General features: G+C 43.0%; 2 protein-coding genes across 3 annotated transcripts in view; one reads left to right on the top strand and one right to left on the bottom strand.

Annotated features, from left to right (window-relative positions):
- Positions 1–22,513, bottom strand: part of DUS2 (dihydrouridine synthase 2) — a 140,752-nt gene extending 118,239 nt beyond the window's left edge. For both annotated transcript variants that reach the window (XM_073659297.1, XM_073659298.1), the window contains exons 1-4: positions 22,396–22,513; positions 19,572–19,687; positions 14,714–14,759; positions 4,448–4,539 (exon numbers count right to left, since the gene is read on the bottom strand). In XM_073659297.1, coding sequence (XP_073515398.1) covers positions 4,448–4,539; positions 14,714–14,759; positions 19,572–19,682 — 249 coding nt within the window. In that variant the 5' untranslated portion in view covers positions 19,683–19,687; positions 22,396–22,513. The remainder of the gene's footprint in view (positions 1–4,447; positions 4,540–14,713; positions 14,760–19,571; positions 19,688–22,395) is intronic.
- On the top strand, positions 22,470–24,690 carry DDX28 (DEAD-box helicase 28). Its single transcript, XM_073659296.1, has one exon. The coding sequence runs from the start codon at positions 22,534–22,536 to the stop codon at positions 24,118–24,120; it is 1,587 nt and encodes a 528-aa protein (XP_073515397.1). The 5' UTR covers positions 22,470–22,533; the 3' UTR covers positions 24,121–24,690.
- Positions 24,691–26,277: the final 1,587 nt, after the last annotated feature.

Below are 26,277 nucleotides of genomic sequence, written 5' to 3'. Positions count from 1 at the left end.
ACCGGCGGGAGCTGACCTGTGGTCTGGCCGATACTGGCCCAGGATATGTTAAGGCGGATCACCCCCTTCTTCTCTGCCGCCGACTGCCTTCATCTCTGCGCCCACTCCTGTCACATTCCCTCTGTACTAGGGAATTGCATAACTAGCAATCCCTGACATGACTGGGTCCATTGGATTGGCGTTTGCAATCACCATCAACAAAGCTCCGGGCCAATCTTTAGAATTGTGCAGTTTAAATCTAGACACGGATTGCTTCTCACATGGACAATTATATGTTGCGTGATCTAGAGTCAGCAAACCACACAATCTCTATATCTACACAGACAATGGAACAACAAAAAATATTGTATACCCACAAGCATTGTGAAATTAAATATTTTAGAAACGTGCGCTCTCTTTTCCTTCTTTCCAATTTAACCACACTGAGCTACAGCAACGCGTGGCCGGGTACAGCTAGTAATAAATAATAATAAAACATACTAGGACAACCCCTTCTTTATCTAAAGGTTTGGCCCCGATAAAATAAAAAAAGCTTATATTCACCTCCCGTGCCGATGCCGTTCCAGCGGTGTCAGCATTCGTGTTCCCAGGGCTTTCGTGCGATTGTTAGGACACGAGCCCAGCGCCCAATCGGGCTGCTCTCTCACTTCCTCTTCATGTTCAATGGGGGGAATAAATAAGTCTGTAGTTACTTATCAATTTGGACCTGACAACCCCAGTAATGCACATACATTATACAGGGACTACAGCAGAGGGTGAGTATGATCAGATCTCTTGCACACATACATATATACACCAGCACCCCCAATCACAGAACGTACAGTTCTCTGCACCCCATAGTAATATTGACCAGTATAAAGCATGCAATGAATCTCTGTACTATTAGTATTATGAAGACAACTGCTTAAAAGTGCAATACACCAAAGACAACTGCTCAAAAAAGGCAATGCCACACAACAAAGACAATTGCTTCAAAAGCAATGCCACACACGAAAGAATTAATCTACTTGCTACACCCACTGGACAACTACTATGGATTCTTCATGACATGGACACACGCTGAACTTTTATAAACACATATGGTGAGGGCAGTTTACTTATTTGCTATCTCCCACTTTAGTATGCTATTTTTATTTTATTCTATTGAGCAACTTTTTTTTTAATATTTAATCTGTGATATGGCCATCATTTTCCTATGAAGTGCTCTTTACATTTTTAGATACTGAAAACCAAGCAATGTGAACTGAGGTCTAAGATGGTCCTATTTCTTGCATGTCTACCATCTTAGACCTCAGTTCACATTGCTTGTTTTTTTGTCTTGTTTGCATTCTGTGCAATTTAAGGGTGTGGCATCCCCTTTGTTGAGCTGATTGGTATATATGTAGCTTACCACGGGCCTAGGTGGTCTGGAGTTGGGACCCGGTCCTATTTGTCTACCCTTTTATATGCATTACTTCAACTTTGATATACAGTAAGGTTTTTAATATAGGCAGTATAGGTACCGTCCCAATTTAGGGTCACCTTGCCGCTGGTGGGACGGCTTGTATACTTTTTTTGATCAAAAATAGTTCACTAAGTACCCTATATTTATTATGCAACTTTGCTTTACATTTATATATAATGATGGTAGGGTATGAGATATATTTTTGTCTTTTGTAGGTTTTGCTTCTTTTTGCTAGTGTGAACATGCTCCTATTTCTTGCATGTCTACCATCTTAGACCTCAGTTCACATTGCTTGGTTTTTTGTCTTGTTTGCATTCTGTGCAATTTAAGGGTGTGGCATCCCCTTTGTTGAGCTGATTGGTATATATGTAGCTTACCACGGGCCTAGGTGGTCTGGAGTTGGGACCCGGTCCTATTTGTCTACCCTTTTATATGCATTACTTCAACTTTGATATACAGTAAGGTTTTTAATATAGGCAGTATAAGTACCGTCCCAATTTAGGGTCACCTTGCCGCTGGTGGGACGGCTTGTATACTTTTTTTGATCAAAAATAGTTCACTAAGTACCCTATATTTATTATGCAACTTTGCTTTACATTTATATATAATGATGGTAGGGTATGAGATATATTTTTGTCTTTTGTAGGTTTTGCTTATTTTTAGATACTGGTAGCGATTTAAAAAGGTTGCTGCTGTTAAGCAGTGGTCTTTGGTGTATAGCATTGCTGGGCCTGTATGTGACTCTAGGGGAAGAGTGGGAGAAGTGTAGGTGGTGTTACAGGTCTGTGCCCTCTGCTGGCTTGCAGCCCAACACAAGGCATGATGGGAAATGTAGTAAGTCGGGAGCAGAGGATTCTGAAGAGGAAGTAATCGCTATGACAACAAAGCTGGTCCCAGGGCACAGGAAGTGAAGCAAAAATGCATAAAACATCATGAAACTTGTCAGAAAAGGCACATGGGGCTCTTTAGGAGCATTATCCTTAAAGGGGTTGTCCAGTCAAAAGTGATGTCTGCAGTCACTTCGTGTGACTGCAGACTTATGAATCCCCCCAGCGCATGCACTGTGCGCTGCGGGGATTCGCCGGTACGAGACAAGGTAAAGGAGGGTATGTATGTGTTACACATACCCCCGGCCAGTGGGTGTGACCTCACTCTCCATAGACTTGTATTGAGCGACGCCGTGCCTTCTAGTGGGACGCGCCCACTGACTGTCCACGTCACTAGACAGGGTGTGGCCTTGCTTAATACAAGTGTATGGAGAGCGATGCCACGTCCACTGGCCTGGAGTATGTATAACACATACATACCCTCTGTTACCGGGTCTCGTATTGGCGAATCCCCGCAGTGCACAGTGCCTGCGCTGGGGGAATTCATAAGTCTGCAGTCACACGAAGTGACTGCAGACTTATCACTTTTTTCACAAGAGGTAATAGAAAAGAGACCCCACAATTTGCCGCTCAATTTCTTCCTAATGTCTCAATAACTCATATGCAGTCAAAAACTGGGCAAATTATGGTGCTCGGAAGGGAAGAAGCACTATTTGATTTTTTAAAGCGCTCAAATAGATTGAGGACACCATGTCACATCTGAAGAGTTCCTGAAGTGCTAAAACAGTAGCCAGCCCCAATTTGGAAACTTGACCATCTCAAAGAATTCATTTGTGTGTGTATTTACCATTTTGTACCTATAGGTGCTTCACAAAATGTTATAACATTTGGACATGAAGATGAAAAATTAAGTTTTGTTTTTTTTCCCAGCAAAATGTTTTAGCCCCAAATTTGTAGTTTTCACAAGCAGTAATAGGAGAAAATGGACCACGTAATTTGTTAAGTAATTCTTCATGAGCATGGTGATACCCCATATACCGTCAGAAACCACTGTTTGGTCACACGTCAGGGCTTAGAAGGAAGGAGTGCTATTTGGAAAGTACCCTGAATTTTTTTTTTGTACAGAACCCCCTCTATGTCGTGGTACACTATCACCGATTCACAAAACAAATAAATACGCGTGTACAAATTAGCCATAAGTCCTACAAATGATGTACCACACTTCAAAATAGTCAAATAAATCTCACATAACCCAAGTATTTTTATTTTACTTTAGTTAAGGTCCCTATAGGGCACATAAATAAACACACGAAGGAAAAGAAGTGGAAAAAAAAGTGCTAGGAACAAAAGTATGACAGATTAAAAGCAATACTTTTATTGGATACATTTTTTAAAAAAAGTCATACAATACAAATCAAAGCAAATGCTGAAAAGCAGACACAGACAACAAAGAATTAATGGGTGAGCTAGTCAAAAAAAATCCATAAATAAATATGTAAATGGGTACACCAGTATATAGACTGGCACAGAGTACATACACATCTCACATCAATAAATTAGTCCACTGATGCCCATAACTAAGTGTATGGAGCATTTAAATATAGGAGATTTTCATAATGCAGAAATGAGATACATATTCCCCTGGTAGGCAGGGATGGATCTACAGCTCAATATAGGCAAAGTATCCCTCCTTGTGTGTGTGTGTGTATACAATTATATATGAATAACATTTTTTAATAATTTAAGGCTTTTACACTTCACGTGTGCAGTTGGCTTTTCTTGAGAATTAGATTTTAACTGAACTAAATAACTAATAAAGTTTTAACTTTTAAAGGGAATGTCAACCCCTGGGACGTAACTAACTTATTAATATGGGCATATAGGTCATAGAAATGTAAATCTATTCATACCGGTATGCCTCATATTAATAGTTTTGAAATATTATATTATACCTTTATGGTAATGATTGCTGCAGGCCGGGTCTGTAAGAAATCCCCACCTCCTCTCTTCATTATCATAGTACTCCCCTCCCCTGCACATCACAGTGTCCTGCGTCTGCGCGTTGAAATCCCTCCACCATCCTCCCTCCCACGAGCCTCCCTGACTCACAGACGCCTGCGCAGAAGATCACAGACTAGTGTATTTCGTCATCTCCACCTAGAATGCAGTGTCTTACCATCTGGAATACAACCCGATCTTTCTCCCTTTCACAAGTCTGAAAAATGATTCTCTCTGTCGGAGCAATGTAGTCCACTGTCTGGAGAACGTCTGCAGTAGATAAAGTACAAGTGCTTGATACATATGAAGTTTACATTGTAAATTGTTCACATTTAAAAATCCTATTTAGTGTTATTTGTCAGTATCTTTATACACTTGGGCTGCATTCAAACTCTACAATGTATTACAGCTGCTGGAAAAATTAGTCAAAAGTGCAGTAGGTTTACAAGACTTTTATAATAAAAACAAAAAAGTATCCAAAATTTGTCTTAATTTTGTGGACCAGCCTAATCTAACTATTAACGGTTATGAATTTAGACTAGTTGGTCTAAAGATGTGCCAGATTTATCAACCAGCATGAGACGCAAACATTTGGTGAATTTTAAGACTGTTAAATCTAAGGGCCGAATTCAGAATTTTCTGGCATAAAAGATATGAAAAGATGCAAAATTTAGGTACAACTTGGAGCTGTGCCTAAAATTTTGCGACTTCTGGAGTCTGCACGCTAGTTTGATTACAAAATCTTTATTTTTAATTAAAATTAGTTGATGCAAAAATGAATACACGCCACAATAAAAAATACTACATCAAGTTTTTTTTGTGTGACCTTCATGATTTTAATAGACAGCAACAAGTCTTCCAGGCATGAAAGGAACAAGCTGGTGACATATTGCAACATCTTTTTCCATTCTTCTAGAACGACCTCCTTTAGAGCCTGGATGCTGGAAGGAGGCCCTAGACATAGGCCCTATTAGGACCCACAGCATTAATGCAATATACAGGCATGTATGTAAAAGTTTGGGCACCCCTGGTCAAAATTACAGTTATTGTTGATTGTTAAGCAAGTTGAAGATGAAGTGATCTCTGATAAAGTTAAAGATGACACATTTCCTTTGTATTTTAACCCCTTTAAAGCCCATGACGTACTAATACGTGTCTGTGGAAAACACGGAGAGCACAAGAGTAGTTAGCAAAGAGGCAAAATCTTTATTAATGATACATGATCACAACAGTAAAAAGTAAATAAAGAAATGACATAGCAAGGGGATCAGGAAAACATAGTGCCGAAAGCTAGACCGCCCCTGGCAAAACACTAGCTAAGCAATCCAAATTACAAAAATGCAAGTAAATCTACAGGCATAAGGAACACTCCATGGGTATATAACCACAGATAAGAACAGTAGATAAAAATGCAAGTAAATCTACAGGCATAAGGAACACCCCATGGGTATATAGCCACAGATAAGAACAGTAGATAAATATCACAATTAACCCCTTTAAAAAGTCAATGAGGCAAATATACACACTCAGGGTAAGTATAAAAATCACTGAGTAGTGACAATTTATGTAAACATCCAAGATAGGAGTGAGTTAAGTAACTACCCTATGCCATGTAGTGCTAGGTAAAGAAATATATAGAAAGAGTACCCGGACCTAAATGAAAACACTCACCCAGTGAGAAAATGTCCGGGATACAGGACGCTCGTTCAAGTTGCCCAGTGTCAGAGTGTCCAAAAGACAGGAAGCTCGCAAGGTGCCAGGGGAGTCAAAGACCGTGCTGCATGTGAGGACGCGCCCCGACGCGCGTTTCGCTTTCTTTTTCAAGAGGCGCTCATGAAAAAAAAAAAAAAAAAAAAAAAAAAAAGAAAGCGAAACGCGCGTCGGGGCGCGTCCTCACATGCAGCACGGTCTTTGACTCCCCTGGCACCTTGCGAGCTTCCTGTCTTTTGGACACTCTGACACTGGGCAACTTGAACGAGCGTCCTGTATCCCGGACATTTTCTCACTGGGTGAGTGTTTTCATTTAGGTCCGGGTACTCTTTCTATATATTTCTTTACCTAGCACTACATGGCATAGGGTAGTTACTTAACTCACTCCTATCTTGGATGTTTACATAAATTGTCACTACTCAGTGATTTTTATACTTACCCTGAGTGTGTATATTTGCCTCATTGACTTTTTAAAGGGGTTAATTGTGATATTTATCTACTGTTCTTATCTGTGGCTATATACCCATGGGGTGTTCCTTATGCCTGTAGATTTACTTGCATTTTTATCTACTGTTCTTATCTGTGGTTATATACCCATGGAGTGTTCCTTATGCCTGTAGATTTACTTGCATTTTTGTAATTTGGATTGCTTAGCTAGTGTTTTGCCAGGGGCGGTCTAGCTTTCGGCACTATGTTTTCCTGATCCCCTTGCTATGTCATTTCTTTATTTACTTTTTACTGTTGTGATCATGTATCATTAATAAAGATTTTGCCTCTTTGCTAACTACTCTTGTGCTCTCCGTGTTTTCCCCATTTGATATGAGTAGGCAATTTGAACCCGGTACTGGACTACTTGTCCTGATACCAGGTTTCATACTTTAGCTTTATATTGGCCAGCTTTTTGTCTTTAATACGTGTCTGTGCCCTGGGCTTTAAGAGCCTGACCCATATTAGTACGTCATCGCGATCGCGCGCGCACACAGGCTGTGCGGGCGCGATCGCAGCCGGGTGTCAGCTGATAGTACCGGGTGTCAGCTGTGACAATGTGCAGGGAGCGGTCCCGCACCGCTCCCAGCACATTAACCCCCACAATGCTGCAATCGAAGTCGATCGCAGCATTGCGGAGGCAAGGGGAGGTGATCGGTAAACTCACCTCCTCTTCCGGCCTCCAGCGCTGTCTGGCACGGCTTCCCGGGTGTTGCCATGACGACCCGATGTCGTCATGACAACATCCGGGTCACCAGACAGCAGGAAGATTGTTTGGACATGCGCAGTGCATCTCCAAACTATCTTCTACCTGTCCAGCGCTGACTGCCTACATGGCACAGGGATGGTGCTCCATCCCTATGCTGTGCAGGCGATCAGAATAAAAAAAAGTAAAAGTCCCACAGTGGGACAAAGTAAAAAAAATTGTAAAAATATTTTAAAAAAAATAATCCACTAAAAATAAAAATATAATGCACCCATCAATAAATATTATTATGAAAAAAAACAAAAACAATAAAAGTACACATATTTGGTATTGCCGCATCCGTAACGACCTGGGCTATAAAACTGTTCCACTAGTTAACCCCTTCAGTGAACACAGTAAAAAAAATAAAAAAAAAAACAAAAGCAAAAAACAATGCTTTATCATCATACTGCCAAACAAAAAAATGGAATAACACGCGATCAAAAAGACGAATATAAATAAAAATGGTACCGCTGAAAACAAGCCACCATACAGCTGCATCATCCGAAAAATCAAAAAGTTACAGCTCTCAGAATAAAGCGATGCAAAAAAATATTTTTTTCTATAAAATAGCTTTTACTATGTAAAAGCGCCAAAACATAAAAAACGATATAAATGTGGTACCGCTGTAAACGTACTGACCTGAAGAATAAAGCTGCCTTATCAATTTTACCACACCCGGAGCAGAATAAAAAAATGTAAAAAAACACAGTTCCTGAATTGTTGGTTTTTGTTTATTCTGCCTCCCAAAAGCTGGAATAGAAAGCGATCAAAAAATGTCACATGCCTGAAAATGGCACCAATAAAAACGTCAACTCATCCCGCAAAAAACAAGCCGTCATATGACTCTGTCAGCCAAAATATGGCGATGCAAAAACTAGATTTTACAAAACATGTGTCTTAGTGTGTGACAGCTGTCAATCATAAAAACCCGATATGATTCTGTTATCGCTGTAATCGCACCAACCCGAAGAATAAAGTAATCTCATTACTTATACCACACGAGGAACGGCGTAAAAAATACTTGCTAGGGTTGGGGTTGTTTTTTTTTTCAAAAAGTAAAAAAAAAAGAAAAAAAGATGACATTATGGCAACTAGTGTTGAACGCAAGTGCTCGCTAATTGAGTTTGCATCGGGTGCTGGGGTATGCACTGAGTATCGCGGGTGCTCAAGTCTCCGCCCCATATGCTTCGCGGCCCAAAAAAACTCGCGGGGATTGCCTGCCATGCACGAGCGATCCCCGCATGTTTTTTTTGGGGTGTCTAATAACCGTGAAACATGCGGGCGGGGACTCGAGCATTTCACTTAAGCACCCGTGATACATGGTGCATACCGGAGTACCCGATGCAAACTCAAGTAGCGAGCACTTGCGCTCAAGACTAATGACAACTTATTCAATATGATGACCTAATGTTATCAAATTCGGTGTCGTACCTCTGGGTTCAAAATGTTCACCATACCCCTTAATAAAATCCTTGAGGGGTATAGCTTCCAAAATGGGGTCACTTGTTGGGGAGCTCCACTGTTTAGGCACATCAGGTGCTCTCCAAACGCAACATGGTGTCCGCTAACAAATTTAATGGAAAATCGGCTCAAATTGTTAGCGGACACCATGTTGCGTTTGGAGAGCCCCTGATGTGCCTAAACAGTGGAGCTCCCCCACAAGTGACCCCATTTTGGAAACTAGACCCCCCAAGGCACTTATCTAGATGCATAGTGAGAACCTGGAACCCCTAGGTGCTTCACAAATTGATTTGTAAAAATGAAAAAGTTTTTTTTTTCTCCACTTTTTCATTTTTACGAATCAATTTGTGAAGCACCTGAGGGTTCCAAATTCTCACTATGCATCTAGATAGGTGCATTGGGGGGTCTAGTTTCCAAAATGGGGTCACATGTGGGGGGGTTTCCACTGTTTAGGCACATCAGGGGCTCTCCAAATGCAACATGGCGTCCGCTAATTATTCAAGCAAATTTTACAATCAAAAAGTCAAATGGCGTTCCTTCCCTTCCGAGCCCTGCCGTGCGCCCAAACAGTGGTTTTTCCCCACATATGGGGCATCTGCGTGCCCAGGGGAAATTGCACAACAAATTTTGGGGTCCATTTTTTCCTGTTACCCCTGCGAAAATAAAAAAAATTTGGGTCTAAAGTAACATTTTTGTGAAAAAAGTTGAATGTTCATTTTTTTCTTCCACATTCCAAAAATTCCTGTGAAGCACCTGAAGGGTTAAGAAAGTTCTTGAATGTGGTTTTGAGCACCTTGAGGGGTGCAGTTTTTAGAATTGTGTCACTTTTGGGTATTTTCTGTCATAAAGACCTCTCAAATTGACTTCAAACGTGATGTGATCCCTAAAAAAATGGTTTTGTAAATTTTGTTGGAAAAATGAGAAATCGCTGGTCAACTTTTAACCCTTATAGCTCCCTAACAAAAAAAAATTTTGGTTCCAAAATTGTGCTGATGTAAAGTAGACATGTGGGAAATGTTATTTATTAACTCTTTTGTGTGACATATCTCTCTGATTTAAGGGCATAAAAATTCAAATTTTGAAAATTGCAAAATTTTCTAAATTTTCGCCAAATTTCCGTTTTTTTCACAAATAAACGCAAGTGATATCGAAGAGATTTTACCACTACCATGAAGTACAATATGTCACGAAAAAACAGTCTCAGAATCAGGGGGATCCGTTGAAGCGTTCCAGAGTAATTACCTCATAAAGTGACAGTGCTCAGAATTGTAAAAATTGGCCTGGTCATTAACGTGCAAACCACCCTCGGGGGTAAAGGGGTTAAGCTAAAAAAAAATATTTTCATCATTTAAATTTCAAAAAGGAAAATGGGCTGATGCCAAAGCTTGCACACCGTGTGTAGCGTCGGCAGAGACGCCGATCCCCTTACCGTCGCGGCCTAGATCCTGTGTCCACCGCTCCTCCTCTCGTTTCCCACGCTGTGACTGCCCGGGGCAAGCAGATCCCTGGGCACTGAAATTAGGCTGTGTGCTCCCTGCTTCTGAAAGGGGCCACGCGCGCTGTCCTAAAATGTCCTCAGCCAATGGCCGGAGGACATCCTCTATTTAAGGCACCTCCCCTAAAATGAAGGTGCCTGTGCAATGTTGTAGTCTGTATGCCAACTCTCTCCAGCCCTCAGGTCCCAGTGCTGCTTGTCAGCCTGCCGTGCCCACCTGTCCGCCGTGCTCACCCACTAGACTGCCAGCCATGCTCGCCTGCCACCCGGTGTCTGTCATCAGTCCCGTGGGAGTCGCCTGCTCTCACAAGAGGTTGGTCCCAGAGTAGCACCTGGTCCAACATCCCGGTCCCTCCCTGGCTCACGGAGTCAACTAAGCCGTTGTATTGCCAGGGTCAGTCAGGGTGAGGCCCATAGTTACGCCCCACCCATCCCTGCTTGTTCCACGGCACAGTGGTTCCACCATCCGGACCCGTAACACCTTGCATGGTTAGTAACTAGTAGAACCCCCTTTTGAAAATATCACAGCTTGTAAACACTTTTTGTAGCCAGACAAGAATCTTTCAATTCTTGTTGGAGGGATTTTCATTCACTCTTCCATTTCTGTGAGATTCCTGGGTCGTCTTGCATGCACTGCTATGGTCTAGCCACAGATTTTCAATGATGTTCAGATCAGCGGACTATGAGGGCCATTGTAAAATCTTCAGCTTGTGCCTTTTCAGGTAGTCTATTGTGGATTTTGACATGTGTTTGAACATTATCCATTTGTAGAAGCCATCCTCTTTTCAACTTCAGCTTTTTTACAGATGGTGTTATGTTTGCTTCAAGAATTTGTTGAAATTTCATTGAATCCATTCTTCCCTCTACCTGTGAAATGTTACTAGTGCCTTTGTCTGCAACATAACCCCAAAGCATGATTGATTCACCCCCATGCTTAATGGTTGGCAAGATGTTCTTTCCCTGAAATTCTGTGCCCTTTTTTCTCCACACAGACCTTTGTTCATTTTGGTCAAAAAATTCTATTTTAACCACATCGGTCCACAGGACTTGTTTCCAACATGCATGAGGCTTGTTTACATGTTCTCTTGCATACTTCTGACGCTGAATTTTATGGTGAGGACGCAGGAGAGGTTTTCTTCTGATGACTATTCCACGAAGGCCATATTTGTGCAGGTGTCTCTGAACAGTAGAACAATGTACCACAACTCCAGAGTCTACTAAATCTTTCTGAAGGTCTTTGGCAGTCAAGCAAGGGTTCTAATTTGCTTCTCTAGCAATCTTACGAGCAGCACTCACTGGAATGTTACTTGGTCTTCCAGACCTTATCTTGACCTCCACTGTTCATGGTAACTGCCAATTCTTAATTACATTACAAACTGAGGAAGGGTCAACTTGAAAACGCTTTGCCAACTTCTTACAGCCTTCTCCTGCTTTGTGGGCCTCCACCATTTTCAGAGTGCTAGGCAGTTGCATAGAAGAACCCATGGCTGCTGTTTTTTGGCGCAAGGTTAGAGGAGGCTAGGTTTTTATAAAGCTGGGAAATTTGCATCACCTGGCCTTTCCTAACGATGATAGTGAACAAGCCATTACCGTTACAGGCTAATTAAGGTCTGAAACCGTGGTCAAAAGGCATCGGAGCACACAAATCGCGAAGGGTGCCCAAACTTTTGCATCGGCCCATTTTCCTTCTTATAGTTTTTAAAATGTAAAAAAAGACAAATATATCTATTTGTTTTGCCTAAAATACAAAGAAAATTTGACTTTAGCCCTTTTAGAGATCATTTTATCTTCAACTTGCTTAACAGTCATTTTGTCCAGGGGTGGCCATGTCACTGTAACAATGGAACACTGTCCATGTAGATGTGGACAATTTGACCTTCTAAGGAGAGACCATATAGATTATATATACATACATACATACATACATACATACATACATACATACATACTGTGGGGAAAATAAGTGTTTGATGCACTGCTGATTTTGCAAGTTTTCCCACCTACAAAGAATGGAGAGGTCTGTAATTTTTATCATAGGTACATTTCAACTATGAGAGCAGAATCTAAAAACAAAATCCAGAAAAATCACATTGAATGATTTTTACATAATTAATTTGCATTGTAATTCATGAAATAAGTATTTGACACAATAGAAAAACAGAACTTGGAACAGAAATCTTTGTTTGCAATTACAGAGGTCAGACGTTTCCTGTAGGTCTTGACCAAGTTTGCACACACTGCAGCAGGAATTTTGGTCCACTCCTCCATACAGATCTTCTCCAGATCTTTCAGGTTTCAGGGCTGTAGCTGGGCAACATGAGTTTCAGCTCCCTCCAAAGATTTTCTATTGAGTTCAGGTCTTAAGACTGGCTAGGCCACTCCAGAACCTTGAAATGCTTCTTACGGAGACATTCCTTAGTTGCCCTGGCTGTGTGTTTCGGGTCATTGTCATGCTGGAAGAACCAACCACGACCCATCTTCAATGCCCTTACTAAGGGAAGGAAGTTGTTGGCCAAAATCTTGCGATACATGACCCCCCCCCCATCCATCCTCCCTTCAATACGGTGCAGTCATCTTGTCCCCTTTGCAGAAAAGCACCCTCGAAGTATAATGTTTACTCCACCATGCTTCACGGTTGCGATGGTGTTCTTGGGGTTGTACTCATCTTTCTTCCTTTAAACACGGCAAGTGGATTAGATTCCAAAAAGTTTTATTTTGGTCTCATCTGATCACATGCCCGTCTCCCATGCCTCCTCTGGATCATCCAGATGGTCACTGACGAACGTCAAATGGGCCTGGACATGTGCTAGCGTGAGCAGGGGGACCTTGCGTGCCCTGCAGGATTTTAATTCATGAAGGCATAGTGTGTTACTAACACCAATGTTTGAGAATGTGGCCCCAGGTTTCTTCAGGTCATTAACAAGATCCTCCTGTGTAGTTCTGGGCTGATTCCTAAGCTTTCTCAGAATCATCCTTACCCCATGAAGCGAGATGTTGCATGGAGCCCCAGATCGAGGAAGATTGACAGTCATCTTGTGTTTCTTCCCTTTTCTAATAATTGAGCAAACAGTTGTTGCCTTCTCAACAAACTGCTTGCCTATTGTCCTGTAGCCCATTCCAGCCTTGTGCAGATCTACAATTTTGTCCCTGGTGTCTTTAGACCGCTCTTTGGTCTTGGCCATGGTGGAGAGGTTGAAGTGTGATTGAGTGTGTGGACAGGTGTATTTTATACAGGTAACGAGTTCAAACAGGTGAAATTAATACAAGTAATGAATGCAGAGTAGGAGGGCATTCATTAAAGAAGAACTAACAGGTCTGTGAGAGCCAGAATTCTTGCTGGTTGATAGGGGATCAAATACTTATTTCATTCAATAAAATGCAATTTAATTATGTAAAAATCATCCAATGTGATTCTGTTTTTTATTTTTAGATACTATCACAGTTTTAGTGTAACTACGATAAAAATTACAGGCCTCTCCATTCTTTGTAGGTGGGAAAACTTGCAAAATCTGTGTATAAAATACTTATTTTCCCCACTGTATGTGCTGCAGAGAGTGTATATAATGTGCGTGCTGTAAAGCTACATGTGTATGACATGACATGGCATCATGTTTAAGTATACAGTGTCCTGCATCCCCACATCTTAAGGTACCGTCTCACATAACGACGCACCAGCGATCCCGACAACGATGTGACCTGGCCGGTATCGTTGGTGCGTCGCTAAGTGATCTCTGGTGAGCTGTCAAACAGGCAGGCTCACCAGCGATCAGGGGAGCAGCTGGTAACCATGATAAACAGCGGGTTACTAGGGGCACACGCGCACTTAGTAACCCACTGTTTATTATGGTTACCACTCTGCTACGGTGAGCGGGAGGTTACCGCTAACCGTAGCAGAGTGGTAACCATGATAAACAGCGGGTTACTAAGTGAACATATGCCCCTAGTAACCCGCTGTTTATCATGGTTACCAGCCCGATCGCTGGTCCCACTGGTCACACACAGTGATGTGTGCTGACCAGCGGGAGGGCAAGGACCAAAAAATGGTCCAGGACACTCTGCAGCGATCAGCGACCTCACAGCAGGGGCCTGATCGCTGCAAAGTGTCACACATAGCGACATTGCTGGTGAGGTCGCTGTTGCGTCACCAAAACAGTGACTCAGCAGCGATCTCGCTATGTGAGACGGGGGCTTTAGGGGCAGCTCTGTATACCCTTTGGTCAGCATTCTAATGTGAACATGTTTGTGACATTATTGAGCATCAGGTCACTATAAAACCTTTGCCAGAATAGAAAACTGTGACAGAGAATAAAATATGGAATGTCTTTTGTGTTTCAGAAGTCTTTAGTGATCACAGAGGTTGCAATGCCCCAGCTTTGAAGATTAGCAGGTCGTCCCTCTACAAATGTCATCTTTAATGGCAAAAACAGTAATTTTTTCTTAGATCAACATCCTATCAGCCCATAAAACATGGAGATAAATGATGTATTGTGGATAAATTGTTACCCTTTGTACAAATATTCTAAGAGAACATAAAATCATCTTACCATTTACAACTCGCTTACACTGTAACATCTTTATATCCACAAGTTCCTAAAAGGAATCAGATTATTGTCTATTACACATATGCGCATAATATCAGACCATATACATACACACCCGTTTTATTATTCTTTATTCACAGCTATTTTAGCAGTGACGCCTGAAGTGCGACTAAAGTTTGCTAAGTGCTGCGGCTTGTGGCCCCAAAGATACTGCGACCACAACAAGCAAGTCTCAAAAATTCCATACCATGTAAAATTTTTTGTGGCAGCTTGTCAAATCCACAGGACCCTCGGTGTCGCAATGTGACCCTAGTCACTTGTATTAAGCTGTAATGTAGTAGAGATTCCTAATGAACTTTGGTTCAATTCGGGTATCTCGGCCAAAGTTGCTGAGTAGCCCCAGCCTTGTTGATTTTTAAATAAGCAAGGAAGCACACAATCGATTATAAAACCTTAGAAAATCTCAGAACATAATATAAACATGGAAGAATGCAGACATACAGGTGGTAAATAGGCAGACGCTCTACATCCCAGTGAAGGACATTTACCAGTGTCTAAACTATGACTTGGAGGTCTGCAATATGAGACCAGTTTCCATAAATGTAACAAAGTGTGCAGCTATTTTATCTTCTAATACCATAATGGAAGTAATCATTTGAAAATGCAGGACCATACAAAGTCATTTATTTTTACTTTAAAGTGCACCTGTCAGCACGATTGTGCTTAGTAAACCACATACACTGTCGGGTGGGCGCCTTTATACTGAGTAAAATGATACCTTTGTTGATGAAATCCGTCCAGTGGTTCTTTTATAATCGTTACTTTCATTTCTGACAAGAGATGCATGTACTCTGGCGCTCTCATTATGTATGCCTATCTCTGCCTTGTCACTGTACTTTCAGTGACCTGCCTACTATTTTACATACTGACTGTGTAATTTGTGTCACAAAGTGAAATTTACATTCCCCAAAGTGGCCAAGGGGAGTGCACGCGCAGTAGCATCTCTTTTGCCGAGAGATGCTACTGCACACGCGTGGGCGCCATTTTGCTTTTGGAAAAAGAATTTGGGTGCAGCAATATGGCGCCATGCATGCGCAGTAGCATTTCTCGGCAAACGAGGGGCGCTACTGCGCATGCGCTGGCTGCCGCGGCCATATTGGGGATGTAAATTTCAGTATGACACACAAATTACATGGGCAGTATTTAAAATAGTAGGCAGGTCACTGAAAGCACAGTGAACTGTTACAAGGCAGAGATAGACATACATGAATACATAATGAGAGCACCAGAGCACATGCATATCATTATGTCAGAAATGAAAGTAAAGATTATAAAAGAACCGCTGGACGGATTTCATCAAAGGTATCATTTTACTCAGTGTAATGGCGCCCACCTGACAGTGTATGTGGTTTCCAAAGCACAATCCTGTTGACTGGGGAGCTTTAATCTTTGAAACCGAAGAATATTGGATTTTGTTTTAAAAGCATAAAAAGTTAGGAAAATAAATAATAACAATAAAACTGACAAAAATGTAACAATTTATTCAACAAAAAAATTCATACGCCATGAGATCTCAAATGATTCACTATTCTTAAGACCCGACAATACATTTTTTTGTTAAAAATGGCTATGCAGTTTGAAGGTAAAATTGGAAGAATTTCAGGTTACTCCCCCACTGGCTACAACAGTGTAGAGCTGAGGCCAGTGATTAGCTGCAGTGGTCATGTGGGTAGTCAGGGACATCACTGCAGCACCACAATAACAAAGACTAACACTGCAGCTATGACGTCCACGACAATGCAGTGAATGCCTCTGCAGCACACATTTGCAAAACATTGCAAAAATATGGTGTTATATAAGTCACAGGCAACAAGACAACAGTCAGTTGGGCAAGTATAAGTGTTTGAGTGATATTGTCAAAGTCATAGTTAGATGACAAAATCAAAGCACCACCAAACAGCAGGTCTTGTGAGGTGTTTCTAATATGCAATGGTTTCTACCTACCAAAAATGGTTCTGGGAGAGGCAACCTATAAACAAGTAAAAGGACCATGGGTGACCCAGACACATCAAAGTGAACCTGTCAGCAGTATTTTGCTAAGTAAACTACAGGCAGTGTCATGATGTAGCTGCTGCACTGATTAATATGTTACATGAGGTGAAGAAATCTGTCTTGTGGTTCTTGTGTAATTTGTGTTTGCAGTTCTGAGTTAATGGTGCTCTGGGGAGGACAGCAGGCAGAGTCTTATCTTGGTGCTGACAGGTTCGCTTTAATAAGATAAAGGACAGGAGGCTAGCCCATCTGCTATGATCCCCTAAATTCTACTCAAGCAGAAAGTGCTGAAAAAGTTAAGGGTATTATCTGGGATAAAATACATTAGAACAGAGCATAGTAAACCTAACCAGAAATCTATTAAATATATTATACTCACATCTTTGCATTTTTGGGTACAGGTTTAGACACATCTCACCTCACTGCTTGACATTTCTAACACATCTGTGACTGTGATTATGTCAGAGTAGTCAGCTCCAAATTACACATCTAACAAAAGCAGCACTGGTACCACCCGGTCCACATATTGAGGTCCAGAGCTGCCGGCCTACTACATTTTTTTTTTTTTTTTTAAATCAAAATGTTTTCTTTATTGAAAATGTTCAAATTTAAGGACAATTACAGACAAAAGGAAAACAGACCGCCATCTCCCAATACCCACCCCTAACACAGTATAACCTGTATAACAAGTCATATCGATGAGCAAAAGGTGAACTACAGTTTGATAAAGGGGAAAACATCATACTTAGTTGATTACCCATAACTGGTTAAAACTGAGATTATATACAGATGAATATGGGTATGTTGGAAAAAGTGTGGCCAAGAAATATAATGCACCTGGAACTGATGTAATATATAGGTTTAGTATTTAGAAAAGACCTGGCCTGTATCTCTGTAACTGTCTTGATTCAAACCCTGATCCATCAACCCACTGGGCCCAGAGCTCTTCTAACTTTGTAATAACGTTCCTTTTCAAATAAATGCCTCTTTCCCAATTCAATAACCAACTGATTTTATTTATAAACTCGGGAATTGTAGGGATCTGATCCACTATTCAATAGTGAGCTATTAATTTCCTGGCCATGAACAAAATATGGGACACAGCCATCTTACCATATTCATCAGTAGTCGAGTCCTCAACATACCCCAGTATACACACAATACACACAAAAGGAGTAAGAACTATGTGAATTGAACAAACCCCATTTATAATTTACAGCACCCCTTTACAGAAAGGTTCCAGGCTAGGACAGGACCACATCATGTGTAATAAGTTTGCAGAGTTTATTTCAGATTTAGTGAAAATAGGATTTGGCTACAGCCCTATGACAAGTAGGAATTGAGGCGTTCTGTATACCTGATGTAGCACATATAACTGGGATAATCTAAGAGATTTGCTCAGAGACAATTGTGGGAGTGGGGGTGGGGGTCTCAAAAATGTCTTACCATTGACATTCTTCTATAGGGCCTATTACAGTTTCCCATTTTATTTTGGAATGTGATGGCTACTTAGCCAAAACTAGATCTAATAAGGCACTGTATAATACGGAGATTAAACCACTAGAATTGTGTGAAGTATGGATTCTATATATTATCCTATTCTTAGGTGTATGGCAGTCCAGGATAAATCCCTCTGCCTGATATGCATGTCTCAGCTGAAGGTTGGTCAATACCTCTTTAATTCACAGGAGCATTCGGTAATGTGTACGTGCCCCACAACATGTATATCAGCAGCCTAAACATGGTAATGTAGAGAGAATGCCCGGTCTTTAGAAGCCACACATGCGTTCTAGATTTCTAGGGCTGAAGCCAGACTCGCAACAGTTTGTAGTTTTTGGTATTATGTAGATGATTAGTCTGAGTGGCCAAACTGACTGCTGTCCAAGACCGACAGCACTTATAACGATGTGACCATAGAACTGAACAATGGCACAACAGCAGGGGGTGGCCTGACCTGATGGGTGACGTATTTGTCGCTTACCTGGCACCAGGTTGCACTATGGGAAGGATGCAAGTCGGATGAGGCAGTGACACATTTGCCAATGTTATGCTAGGAACACATGGGTACTTGAAAACACGGGGATATTAAAGTGACACTTTCCATATCCCTAATTATACTGCTCAAAAAAATAAAGGGAATACACAAATAACACATCCTAGATCTGAATGCATGAAATATTCTCATTGAATACTTTGTTCTGCCAAAGCTCGAATTGATGTGCCATCCTGGAGGACATCCCGCAGGAGACCATCCACAACCTCATCAGGAGCATGCCCAGGCATTGTAGGGAGGTCATACAGGCACGTGGAGGCCACACACAATACTGAGCCTCATTTTGACTTGTTTTAAGGACATTACATCAAAGTTGGATCAGCCTGTAGTGTGTTTTTCCACTTTAATTTTGGGGGTGACTCCAAATCCAGGCCTCCATTGGTTAATAAATGTGATTTCCATTGATGATTTTTGTGTGATTTTGTTGTCAGCACATTCAACTTTGTACAGAACAAAGTATTCAATGAGAATATTTCATCCATTCAGATCTAGGATGTGTTATTTGAGTGTTCCCTTTATTTTTTTGAGCAGTGTATAATTGCAGACAAGTATACCTCTTTATAACAATGATATTCCCTAATAGCAGTGGCCTCAAGGTGTGGATTTGCCGAATCTATTGTCTAGATCTCAAACAGATCATGCATCTGTTCAATGGTCAAAGCTGTCTGGTAACAGGAAGGGGACCTACCCAATATTACACAGGTGACTAACACTATAGCAGGTGTTCATGTGTATGGCCGAAGAGGACTTGCTTACCTCGCAGTACACAATGTCCGCACCATAATCTAAAGCAAGAAGTCGCATAGGTAAAGTGCCTACTCGAACCATAGGAGCCAGGATGATTTTATCACAAAATGAAAGAACCATTATTCCTAAGAAAAAAACAGAATATGTTCATATATACTTTAATTGCTTACTCTTTAATATCCACAACTATAACGTGCAATTAAAGGGAAACTATCACCTCCAAACATGTCATTTACCTGCAGATATAGCGGTAATCTCCAGTCATACAGCATTGCAATCATGGCTGGCAGTGTAATGGAGACAGCAACTACAGGGAGGAAATGAAGGGATATTCTCCCTGCTGTTGTCACTGCCGTGCCCCATACTGACAGCAGACAATCAACGATCCAGCAACACTGTCATAGGTGCACAAACATACCTGTCGCATAGAGCAAGAGACAACTAGACTGATGCCACAGAGAAGCCACTGTTGCACAAAATATTTTTAAAAAGTTAAAGGGTGTGTTTGTGTTTTTTCATCTATGGACGGCACAGTAGCTCAGTGGTTAGCACTGCAGCCTTGCAGTGCTGGAGTCTTGTGTACAAATCCCATCAAGGACAACATCTGCAAGGAGTTTGTATGTTCTCCCCGTGTTTGCGTGGGTTTCCTCCGGGTTCTCCTGCCACACTCCAAAAGACATAGGGAATGTAGACTGTGAGCCAAAAGAGGACAGTGTCCATAATGTCTGTAAATTGTCTGAATTGTAAAAATCTGCGGAATATGTTGGTGCTATATAAATTAAAAGATTATTATTATGGGCTTCCTATGTGAAAATAGCAAAGTCAAATGTACCTACCCTGTTGGCTGTTGTGCAGGCTCCCCGCTGCAGATCCTGGTCTTTGTTGATATGGCTGCAGCAGGGACATCACACTGTCTCACATTAATGCTGCAGCCAATCACTGGAAACAGTAGTAATGCTGCTCAAGATAGCACCAGACCATTAAGCCAAGTGATTGGCTGCAGCAGTCATGTGATGTCGGTGTGATGTTACTGTTGCAGCCATATCACTAAAGACAGGGGACTGCTGTGGACAGGCATCGTTGGAAGAACAGCAGGTAATTACACACAGGGCTGCCACCAGGAATTTCAGGGCCCTATACTTATGCTGGCTTTTGGATCGTGCAGTAAAACAGGTGAGCTGAAACACTAACTCTTTCTGCATATGCATATATATCACAAGACATTATAGGGGACTCTGTTTCCTTGGGAGAGTTTTCTACACATGTACTCATGGTTAGTGACATGCAGATGTCATTGTGCAGAAAGGGGGAAGAGGTGAGCTGTGACACTACCTATTGTGAATGGTGGATTCTGTTATCTCTCATTGAAATCCTGCTAGTTATTATAATGAGATGATTGCTGAAAACGGATCTCTTCTGGACCTGCCAGTCTACTAGAAAAGCAGTTTGTTTATTTATTATTTTACAATAATGGGAATAGGAGGTTGAATGGCGAGAGGGCAGGCGCATGCACCTTGTCACTTTCAGGCCCTCAATTCCTGCATATAATGTACCGCAAGAGTCATGGGTGCACCAGCAGCTTAGGAACAGAAAGTGGGCTGGTAGTGTCTGACGACAGATGCGGCCAGTGCCCTCTGCAGCGGCCATACAATGTAAGTAGCTGAGGCTGTGAGTGACTTGGGCCACAGGGCTTAATAAAACAAAGAAAAGTAATAAACCCGGGCCCCAGCGTGCCACACAGTCTGGCAGGGGGTTTATATGACTGCGCAGGCTATGCAGTGTGTTTCATCCAGTCTGGGCCTCCTCCACCAGTAATTGCAGTAATGCCCTGATTACACATAATGGCTATTTTCACATACTGGAAGTTTATAGATGAAAAAAATATAAGACAGACAAAACCCTTACTGCTGACCACCATAGAAATGTGTCAGAACACATAGGCCCCAATTCATCAAGCATGGTAATTTTCACACCGGTCTTGATGAAGGGGTGTACTGGAGTCAGACGCTCCTGATTCATGTGTCCCAAGAACAACGTACATTGTAATTAATACATGTTGGAATAATAATAACTTTCACAATGGATGTGTTAAAATAAATGTTCCTGTGCAGAGATAATCTTATAAATGTGCCCCTGCTGTGTACTGTGTAATGGCTGTGTCTGATCGTGCAGGAACATGGGCTGATCACAGTTGGAATGTGGCCGGATGTATACAAATTGCATAATTGCGGTCAAATGACCACTTGCTTTCACCACTGACCCTGGAGAATCCTGACAGCGTGCAGTGCGTGTGCTGAGGATTCAGAGGTCACACAGAATGACTGCAGGCTTATGACAAGCCTGGACAACCTGTTTGCTTATACAATGAAGCCCTGTAGCATGCCCAGTCCTAACAGCGTGTAATATGCTCATGGTCAGAATCCCACTCGGTGTAATGTGACCAGTCAGATGCGATTCTCATCCTCATGCAGGTCAGCTTCTCTTCTTGCTGCTCGCCATCAACCTGGGCTGTAGTTTTCCATTTCACTGATTGGTGGAGAGCAGCTCGTCAGCCGCTGGCGCTCACGCTGTGTACAGGAGAGAGCGCCAACCTGACATTTTTTTAACCAGGAGCTGGAAAACCTAGATGCACCTCTATCTATAAGTCCTTCTGTTTCTTTAGGAAGAGGTTCTTCAGCAGCTGCCACTTTACAGCACTCTGCTGCTCACAAGTATCATTTACACATGAATGAGACTTTCTAGTACACAGTCAGACTGGCAGTAACGCTGCGATACCGCAGAGCATGCCTTATGGCTGTATGCGATGGCCGCTCCTCCTCACCCCTCTACTTACCGCTCACTCTGCGGCTCCGCACTAACTGCACGTGTGCCTGTCACTGCCGTCTGTTTACGTAGGAACCTGACGTCACTTCCGGGGCGCCGTTGCGTCACCAGCCAGGGACGCCGTGTCTTGCGCACCGCGCCGTCAGTGATGTATCCGCTGTGTGTGCCCCCTGTTCACACGTGGAGCCCCGCACTGCGATGTGTTGTCCGCCGCTTTGCCGCCAGCAACCTCCCGGTGATCCACCTCCCCACACGGACACAGCAGTATCTGGAGAGGCGGGAGCAGCAGCTGGCGGGCTCGGTGCAGGCTCCACGTGCCGGCAGGCTGCTCATCCGCTCCCGCAGGCGGGACCTCAGTCAGTTCTCCGGTGAGACGTGCGGGCGCTGGGAGGAGCCGGCCCTGGTGAGCCGGGGATGGAAGCACCGCCTGGCCAGCGGCGACTACTTCACCATTACCCGGCAGCGGGAGCAGCGGTTGTGGCCGGAGACGGAGGAGACCTTCCACTCGCTGAGCCTGGACCCGCGGGTGGTGTCTGCCCTGGAGGCCCTGAACATCACGGCCCCGACCTGGATTCAGAGGCAGTGCATCCCCGGGCTGCTTCAGGGCAGGAACATGCTGTGCGCCTCCGAGACCGGCAGCGGGAAGACCCTGCTGTATGTGCTGCCCATCGTGCACCGACTACTGACCCAGGACGGTGAGGGGTCGCCGGACCCCCGGAGCCTCGTCCTTGTGCCGTCTCGGGAGCTCGGCCAGCAGGTGACATCGGTGGCCAAGTCACTGTGTGCCCGGCTCGGACTAACCGTGCGGTTTGTGGGAGGGGGTCGTGGGCGCAAGGCTATGGAGCAGCCGCTCCGCTGTGACTCCCTGGACATCTTGGTGGCCACGCCTGGTGCCCTATCAAAGGCCCTGAAATGGGATAAGGTGGATTTGTCGGCCCTCCATTTTGTGGTCCTGGATGAGGCGGACACGCTGTTTGATGAGACTTTCTGTGAACTAATCGAGGGAATTCTCATGAGGACCCAGATCGCCTCCCGGGCCAGTGACTTGCAAGGGCTGGATAGGAAAGCCCAGCTGGCAGTCATTGGAGCCACCTTCCCTCGAGGTGTTGGCAAAATACTTAATAAGGTGACAGATCTTGGCAGCATTGACACCATCAAAAGCAAGAGGCTGCACTTCCTGATGCCTCACGTCCAACAGATGTTTAAAAAGCTAAAGGGATCAGATAAATTGTCGGAACTTGTGGAGCTACTGAAGAAGCGCGCAGAGGAGGACACTGGCACGGGAGTACTGGTCTTCTGTAACAACTCTAGCACTGTCAACTGGCTGGGTTACTTATTGGATGACCATGGCATCAAGCATGCCAGGCTTCACGGCCAAATGCCAGCGGACCGGCGCTCTGGTATCTTTGTAGCCTTTCAGAAAGGCCAGTGTGACGTGTTAGTCTGCACGGACATAGCCTCACGAGGGCTGGACAGTCTCCGAGTGGGCACTGTGGTAAATTACGATTTTCCTCCCACTCTAGAGGACTACTTGCACAGGGCAGGAAGGGTGGGCCGTATTGGTAGTGAGAGCAAGGGAATCGTCGTGAGTTTCGTCACACACAAATGGGATGTTGAACTGGTGCAAAAGATTGAAACTGCAGCTCGAAGGCGAAGCAGTCTGCCAGGGTTGGAGTCCCGAATCAAGAATCCTGTCAACTCCAGTGACATTATAAAAGAAGAGCAGAATGAGTAGCCACCAGATGTAAATTCTGCAAATCACGCAATGCCTAAAGAGTAACAATCGGTTTAATTATTGCAATAGATCAATAGTACACGTGAAAAATGGCAACAGGTAAAAGCTGTCTTCAGTGAACAGACTTTCCCATCACTGAGATAGGAGATAGCAGGTGGTGCTTGTAGAGTTCTATGGAGAACTGTAACTGTTTGCGTGGAGCTTTCAGCAGAATGTCTGTCTGCCTTCTCCACTCTTCATTGAATCTTAGAAGAACCAGTTGTCTTCCCTGAATACAGCTTTTACCAGAGTTGGGTGGATTGAGACGTGGGATTCTCGTCCATCAGCCAGGTGATTAGTTGCTTGCCGGGAGGCTCGTGAATCTCTCACCTTCCAGGAGCTCCAGCACAGCTCCTGATTAGCCTGGCTGGTGTAATGTCATCTGCGTTACACTTCAATCATGATGTTGCACCAGCCTGTCTATCACAAGCTGTTCCATGTACATTGAAATATTCTGAAACATTTAGGGGAACGTGACTTTTTGGATTAAAGATTCATAAAGATAAATAAAAATTTTGATTTAGCACAACATTTCTGAACCACATGTGCCATCTTGAAGAATTGGGCGCAAAATTTGAGCGCCAAGACACAGCATGTCTATTCGTTCAGCTTTTTTGCTGTGCTTTTCACCCATTCTAATGAATGTGAGAAATGCAAGTAAAATGCTGCAAAAACATTGGCAAATGCACGTATTGTATGCAGCAATTTTCCTGCCACCACTCTGTTTTTTGCAGATTATTTTATGCAAATAAGCTGCATAGAAAGTAATGAGAAAGCGGTGAATACAATTCTTTATTTATATGTACTGTAGACAAATCACACATGTAATCCACACAGAAAAAAAAAACACTGGAAAACCTGTGAGTTGAATGCAGCGTTTTTACTGCCATGAGAGCAGGTTTTGGCTGCAGAAAATGCTGCATGAGAACCTAAGGATTGTTTAAATAGATGTCCAGAAAGGAAATGTCTTTTCTTCCTTCAGTGGCAGTGTCTGGAATGAAAAATACAAAAAGAGCAGTGGACATAAATAAATGTAATTCTTCCCAGTGAGTGATGATAAAAATTAATTTTTCAGGAGACATTCAGTGCCCATAAGTGGGAATTTTTTTAATTTGTGACATTTCAATCCTAAATCGTAGGAAATAGGTTTGTGTTCATATGTCATAGCTAACCAACCTACAACTATCCTGCTATACGATGACGTTAAAGGGAGCCTGTCATGTGAAGAAAAGCTACTAACCTGCAGATATTGGGTTCATCTGCGGTTAATAGCGTTGGGAATCTACCATGCGCCTGCACTTAGAGCCCTGCTGCTGTGAGGAAATTAACTTTACTTACGCCGGTAGCAATCAGGTTTCATTCATGGTTAGTGCCGGTGCAGATTCAGTTCGTGCTCTGTGTATAGAGAGCGGCTGCTGTAACTGAGCCCCGGCACTGACTGACAGGCGGCCTTGATGATAAGCTGTCAGTCAGTGCCGAGGATGCGGTTACAGCAGCCGCTTTCTATACGCTGAGCAGTGACTGAATCTGCAATGTCTCCACCCCTATGACTGGAAGCCGAACTTTGCTGGGGGAAATAAAGTTAATTTCCTCCCGGCACTGTGGCTCCTGGTGCAGGCCCCAGGCGGGTTCAGAACGCTAGGAATCTGCATATTAACCCTCTATCATATAGGCTATATGTACACGCTAATAGCGTTTGTTTTCATGTGACAGGTTCCCTGTAAATGGAACCTGTCATCTAATTCATGTAGTAGTGTATGGTTTAGGCCACGGCCCCACTATCAGTATTCGGTCAGTATTTTTTCCAGGGATGTGGCGTCGGTAAGCCAAACCTCCGACTCCTCAATTTCCACGACTCCGACTCCCTCATACATGGCTCATGTTTAAGTGATAAATTTACTGCAGCACAGATTTATCTCAGCTAAAAGTCTAGACCCTCAGATCAGGAATAGGACAGACATTTATAGGACATTTCATAACTTTCCCAAATTCTTATGAAAAAATATTCCCCACAAACTGCATTGAACTACTGTACCCAATTTATTATATATTTTATACCGACTCTACCAAAATGGGCTCCGACTCCACTGCCCTGATTTTTTTTCTCAGGAGTGGGAA

Source organism: Phyllobates terribilis, unplaced genomic scaffold (assembly GCF_046119375.1).
Source record: "Phyllobates terribilis strain yellow unplaced genomic scaffold, ASM4611937v1 Scaffold_13__5_contigs__length_258822181, whole genome shotgun sequence".
NCBI classification, from domain to species: domain Eukaryota; kingdom Metazoa; phylum Chordata; class Amphibia; order Anura; family Dendrobatidae; genus Phyllobates; species Phyllobates terribilis.
Note: the sequence above shows the minus strand (reverse complement) of the source record. Positions and strands in the feature narration are given on the sequence as shown.